This window comes from Meleagris gallopavo, chromosome Z, assembly GCF_000146605.3.
Source record: "Meleagris gallopavo isolate NT-WF06-2002-E0010 breed Aviagen turkey brand Nicholas breeding stock chromosome Z, Turkey_5.1, whole genome shotgun sequence".
NCBI lineage: Eukaryota > Metazoa > Chordata > Aves > Galliformes > Phasianidae > Meleagris > Meleagris gallopavo.
This window is the reverse complement of record NC_015041.2, coordinates 15608328-15614780: the sequence shown is the minus strand read 5'-3', so window position 1 is coordinate 15614780 and position 6453 is coordinate 15608328. Positions and strand designations below refer to the sequence as shown.

Below are 6453 nucleotides of genomic sequence, written 5' to 3'. Positions count from 1 at the left end.
TCTCAAATACTAAAAAAGACAATTTATTTTAAATAACAGAACAGCAAGAAAAGTGGAAAAACAAAGGCTAAAAATGAAATGTTTCTCACACAGAGCCCTGCTCCTAAGTTATCAGACTGGGACACACAACACGTTCACAGAATCAGACCTTACTGTTAGGAGCAGTATTACAAAATGAATGCATAAGCCCTTCTGTTGGCTCCATTTACAAATATTATTCTCTGTATGTGGGACAGAACAGTGCACACAAAGCAGCCATTTTATGCAAAGCTCTATCTTTAAGATGGGGTGGCCACAATGAATAGGCGTAAGACAAGCTCATCACAAGAACTTATTACAACCACTGTATTTACTCCTTCTTGCGTGTTTACTCTTTCTTGCTAAGAGGCAAAAGATAGTGCTATTAACAACTACCTGAATTTACAGTTGGTCCATGCAGCTGTGGGCTCCAGACTTAGACACCGTGAGGATGCGCCCTGCTTCCTGCTATTAACGTTGACACAGAGCTGCAAAGTGAGCCTTTCGCTCTCTTTGCAGAGAACTGGAACCCAGAGCAGAGCTACCCTGAACTCCATCACACGTTTCAGCCTGTTCAAAATCAATTTTGCACAATCTTAAATCATATGTATATGTTATATAAGCTCTATGTGTTATATGTTAAGCAACATTTGGCAGGGTATCTTAGGTGAGTATTTCAGAATAGCTGCTAGCAAAGCATAAAGCTATTAAATAAATTTTCACAGATTACCTCTCACAGTAACAAGTATGACATTTGCTGTTAAGGCATTGCTTTGTGCACGTGACCACTGAGATTGCTTGTTACAAAAACATCAGCCCTATTGCTCAAATCTGTTAAGGGAGATTTCAAAATTAAAATCTCAGATTTCTTTCAATTAGAGTTTCAGGTTATCTTCTCTTGTGATATTTCTAATCGTCGGCAGCGTAAGACCAAAGGATTTGGTAATGGCAAAGGCTACCAGCCGAAAGCTCGCTCTCATGACCACATGCTTGCATGCACCACAGTACAGGCTGTAGACTGAACGATCCCCAGAATGTGTTCCTCCCAGCCTTTTAGAGCACAGCTTTGAAATATACCCAACACAGCCAAACACCACTGCCCTAAGATCCTTATTTGCAAAGGTCTGCTCAGCTTAACCATGAGTCTCGCTTTCTCTATCACAGCTGCAATCACCAAGCATTTAAAGTGATTATCTTACTACTGATCTTAGTAATTGTCTGTATGATGGGAGCACTGGAAGATAACATCTATACTGTCACTGTAGTTCAGGACTTCAGCCTGCCTGTGCCTCAAGCTTCTCAACCATCCATACTGCTGAAGTGTTGGTTTGCACTCAGCAGAGAAGGGAACAAGCACACCACTTTCCCATATGGGAAGTTCAGAGGTACTGACAGAGGTGGAGAAGACAGCCTTGGACTAGGCACAGTCATCCTCCTTCCAGCACCACGTGCTCAAGTCAAGGCACATATTGAAACAAGAAGCCACATCTGAACAGCAAAGAACAGCAGAACATCAAATACGGTAAATACACAGATTAGTATTTCAGGTCAAAGGCTGGGATCCTGTGGGCAAGACTCCATGCATATTTTAGAATAAAAGATCGCAGTTTGCCATCTCATCCATTCTGATGAACAACAGACATCAGCAATATAAATTATACCAACAGTTGCAAGTGGAAGGTGCAAGTTTTGCTGCACAAATAATAGATTAATTGTGACATTTCTCTGTATCTGGGCTCAGACACAAGTACGCATGTATTTATATGTACAAAAGCAATTCACTGGACAGTTTCTCAGAGGAACTGTTATAGTTTCATAGATGACATACCGGTGTAATTGCATCTCTTCTGCTGAAGCTGTACTAGCTTGCAACAGCAATGAGGCCAGCTCATTGTCTCTTCCTGAAAGTCTGTATCCCTAGACACTCTGCTTATTACCCACTACAAGGAAGCAAACTGTGAATGTAACATCTGAGCTTTCCTTATTGTGAACATTCAACATACTGGAAAACTGTACTGCACACAGATATGAAATAATATGCTGCCCACTGACTATATAATTTTGTTGTCATCACCGCAAGAATACTTCAGTGTTCTTATACGAGCTTATTCAGTAAAAACAGGCATACATGCAAAAAAGTGCAGTATCTTCCTGTAAGGTCTGAAACGGTTATAACCATTAGGGAAATAAAGAAGGGAAAAAAATAAACACCCATGCAAGTAATTGCAGATGAGTTGCACCTACAGAAGAAGCCTGTAATGGACCAAGTTGAAATGGTAATAAGGTCTCAGGTCCTTCCTGCCTGCCCTGAGAGATAACAAGAATCAACAGGGTGAGCTGTACCTAGAACACATCTTATGCTGTTAAATCTTAAAGCTGTATACAAAAACAAAGCCTACAGGATTACTATGCAAAAAATGGAACACGCAAATGGAAGCAGGATTGAAGTAACTGTGCAAAGGTGACATGAACCCATTTGCTGAGGCACAGCAACAGAAGCTGCAAGTCCCTTTCAAGCACTGTGCTCAGATTAAGGCTGTCACTTTCAAGTGTTTACTTCTGCTACGGAGATATCAAACTTGGATAGAAAATTCAGCTCTTCTGAACAAGTTCCCACTCATGATCAGAAGTTGGAACATCTATCTCAAGAAGTCATCAGCAATCTCAAAAAAAAGAGAGATCTGTTTATAATAGATACGCTTATATCACTTTTTAGGAATATTAAAGTATAACATAGCATCTGTAGTGAAATATACACTGTGGCAAGAGAAACATTAAGTAGCTGGAGCCAGAGCAGACTATTTGCTTATGCATCCAAATCATCTGGGAGATGCGTCCATCTCTTCCAAGCATTCATTAATAGTGCATTTTTTTCTCTTATTTAGGGGGTTTTAATGGACATAAGTATCATAGGTCATGTAGTGTGAGAATTTTGTCTGTAATTGGTTAATCTGTTAAAGTCTGGGGGATTTCCATTTGTAGAATTTGAAATTCTGGAGAGCTAAATGTTAATTCTAAAAGACTGAATGTTTAATTTAGCTTTTTTTTTTTTTTCCCCCAGTTCAAAATACCACAATTTCAACTGAGAAGAACAGTTTTAAACTAGGAGAAATTAAAGGCAAAGTAGCAAGAAGATAAGAAGATATCATGCAGTAAACAACTAAAAAAAGCAGCGCCAAAGGAGCATAAAATACAGAGAATGACTGAAAATGAGAGAAAGGAAAAGAAGCAGGAAGCCAACACAAATCTCCCTTTTCCAAAGCGTAGACAGGTCAATAGCATGTACATAACATATCCTCTCATTAAAGATATGGCAACTATGAGCCAAACTGCTGATTCGAGAGTCAAGATGCACAAAGATGATTACCAACTATCTGTGAGATGGGAGAACAGTACACATAAAGCTAGATACAAAATAAGCATGGGAAAAAAACAGCAAAGTTGTTCTACTTTATGTAACTTAAGGAAATATTTGGGAGATGTTGGCTGTTGGCTCTGTTCAAGTTCGTGCACATTGCCCCAGGAGTGCTCATCTATCTGAATTGATTGCCAAGGTTGAAAGCAGCAAGCTACTTGCACTGCTTGGCGTTCTCACAGGGAAAATCAAAAACAAAGAAAAGCTACGTCCTTTGCCTTACTACTGACACATTTCTCTGGTTTAAAAAATAAAAAATAATAAAAAATTAAAAATCCCCAGCAACTCTGAAAGTGAAGCTTCACAGGAATCAACACGGTATGTTCATTACCACACAGCTGTTCAAGGGAATAGGGTAGTTTCATACGAGGTAACCACGACCATCCAGGAAACACATACAAAAGCAGTGCTACCAGGTTGGGACTTCACAAGGAATTATTTCCTCTGCTAATGAGCTGTTGCCAGCCCAACCATGTCCAATGTTATATAGGATTGTCCTACAACATTTTGTTGAAGTCCAGGTAAAACAGTTGCCTGGCTTTGGGGTTCATTCTTGCTGTGTTCTGACAAATTCTCAGAAACAAATTCTCTTGTTTTAACAGAATTTCTAAGGTACGGATTGAACACGCTTTTTTCACTGAAATCTTCTCTGCTTAAAACTTCTTCATTATCATTTTCTTCATTTTTAATTGAGATCTGTTGGGATTCACATAAATCATCCTCCAGCATTTTGATGGGTTGGAGTTTCTTGGACGGTATCAAAGCTGAATGTATTTGACTTCTGAAATCCTGATCAGTGATTATGTAGGGCATGGATGGTGAAAGGTGCTTAGCAACTTCCTGTTCTTCGTTATTGAGTATCTTTTCATCACTATTTAGCAGAGTTAATTTGTATTCAGAAATATTCTGTGCCTCATTTGTATTAATGTCAGTACTTCCAGAAACACATTTTTCACAATCCATTAGTAGTGATCCTTCATGTTCTTCTTCAGGAAAACAATCTTCCAAAACACTTATGTTTTCCAGGCCTCTGGTTTTATCCTCACATGCCACTCCCTTTGAAAATGAATTATTCTGTCAGTATAAAGGTGTGTATTTGAAAGTTACACAAAGATAGATAAATTATCAGAAGACTATTTAATATATGAAATATTACTGATTTAAGTGCATTCCAGCACATGCAGCTAAATGTGAATGAATATCTTAAAAATGACAATGTTATTCTATCCATTTGGTAAATACTTTCACTTCATGCTTTGAATGAACATGCACTGTTTCCATCTAGTCCACTCTAACCAACTGTTGTATGGACAAAATTTAAAATTCATAGATTACACTTTCTATTAAATCTTGATAAACTCCATTGAAATATAAAGTATAAATGTATAAAAACATCAGTGAGGATATATGAAAACAGTTAAAAAGATGGATTATCAACTTCGATTATATGCTGCACTACATTTTTTGTGGAGAACGGAGGAAATATCAAGATGTGGAGATTTCAGTCACAAGGACTTGTCTTCTGCCCGTTTGATCCCCTCTTTAATAAATATAACCACGTGTTACCATAGCTGCGTCAAGAGGCCACTGCACTGCAATGCTCTCTGCAGGATTGGGTACATCAGGCCAGCAAACCTTTTTAAACCTGTCAGTGAGAAAGGATATTTAGTCAAATGTTGAAAAAAACAGTTTTTTAAAAATCTTGTGTTACAGAGACTACAGAATTAATTGTTAATGCACAGCAGTCAATTTTCTGATCATACAGTAAACTAAATTATAACATCCCAAAATAAAGCTGTATACAGAAACTGCTGTGGTTATGCTTCTGGTAGTTCTTTAGGAAAAAAAAAAAAATTCCAAATCAAGTAAATTACACTCTTCTGAAAGAGTTCGAAGAAGTATACCACACAAAAGGAACACTGAGTTCTTATTTTAACAGCAGATAAATCGCGTTAAGTGAAGCAGTATCTTATAGTCCTCTCATGGAGTAGTAGACAGGAAAGAAAATAGTTAATTCATATTATTTTTTAGTGAATCAAAACTTGGCCAGAGCTTGACTTTTCACATCAGAACTTGATCCACAGAAGAATATGAACACTAAACTACATCTGAAAGCATTCTCTGGGATGAAATTATAGTTTCTTTCTTTTATGAAAAATCAGAATAAACAAGGAAGATGAAGATGTGAAACTGCTGCAAATCACACTTATCACATCAGCTATACTTACAAGTATATACTATGTTTATCTATCTATCTGTCTATCTATCTATCTATCAATTTATATCTCTTTAGAAGTTTTCACATCTTAGAACCTTCCAAAAGAGTTGTTACTGTTAAGCTTATTATTAAGCTCTGTCTAAACAACCCAGTCATTCTTCAGGCACATTTTTAACCTTAGCAAATCCTTACAGCCATCTCTGGGATATTGTATCCCTGACTTCTGAGAAATCTGAAATCTGGCTGGGGGCTTCTCTGACAGCAGATAAAAGAATTACAGATCATATATAAATATGGATTCACACCCATGAATCAAGCATACACATGCTTTCACATGATCAATTTTTTTAGTTTATTTACAGTGCAAGGAAATTATATATAAACTAACTAAAGTAATACTAGCATAGCTAAGATCAGCAATACAGCTTAAGTAAAATGTGTTTTAGTGGTGTGCTTGCAAGACATATATTAAGAGTATATGGGAAGCTTTCTTTTAGTTTTATTAAACATTATTACTTCAACATCTGAATTAAATTATACTTTTCTCACTTGAGAGTCCACAGAACTGCAACTAGCATGTAACGTTCCATAAACTGATACAGAGTACCAAATCCATCTCTCTCTCTTTTTGTTTTTCTAACTGCACTTTCTGAAATTAATATTTACTTTTAGTCCATAGCATATTAACTGGTGTTACAAGATAATCTGTATGCTTAGTTATTTGTTACTCCATCTGCCAGCCGTACTTTCCTAATTTGACACTGGTATGAAAACCAACACAGAAACATTTTGAAAATAAATA

General features: G+C 37.0%; 1 protein-coding gene across 1 annotated transcript in view; it reads right to left on the bottom strand.

Annotated features, from left to right (window-relative positions):
* Positions 1-3035: 3035 nt before the first annotated feature.
* IL31RA (interleukin 31 receptor A) overlaps positions 3036-6453 on the bottom strand; it is a 28721-nt gene continuing 25303 nt past the window's right edge. Inside the window, exons 10-11 of the mRNA XM_010725431.3 lie at positions 5000-5078; positions 3036-4489 (exon numbers count right to left, since the gene is read on the bottom strand). Of these exons, the coding sequence (XP_010723733.2) occupies positions 3881-4489; positions 5000-5078 (688 nt within the window). The 3' untranslated portion in view covers positions 3036-3880. The remainder of the gene's footprint in view (positions 4490-4999; positions 5079-6453) is intronic.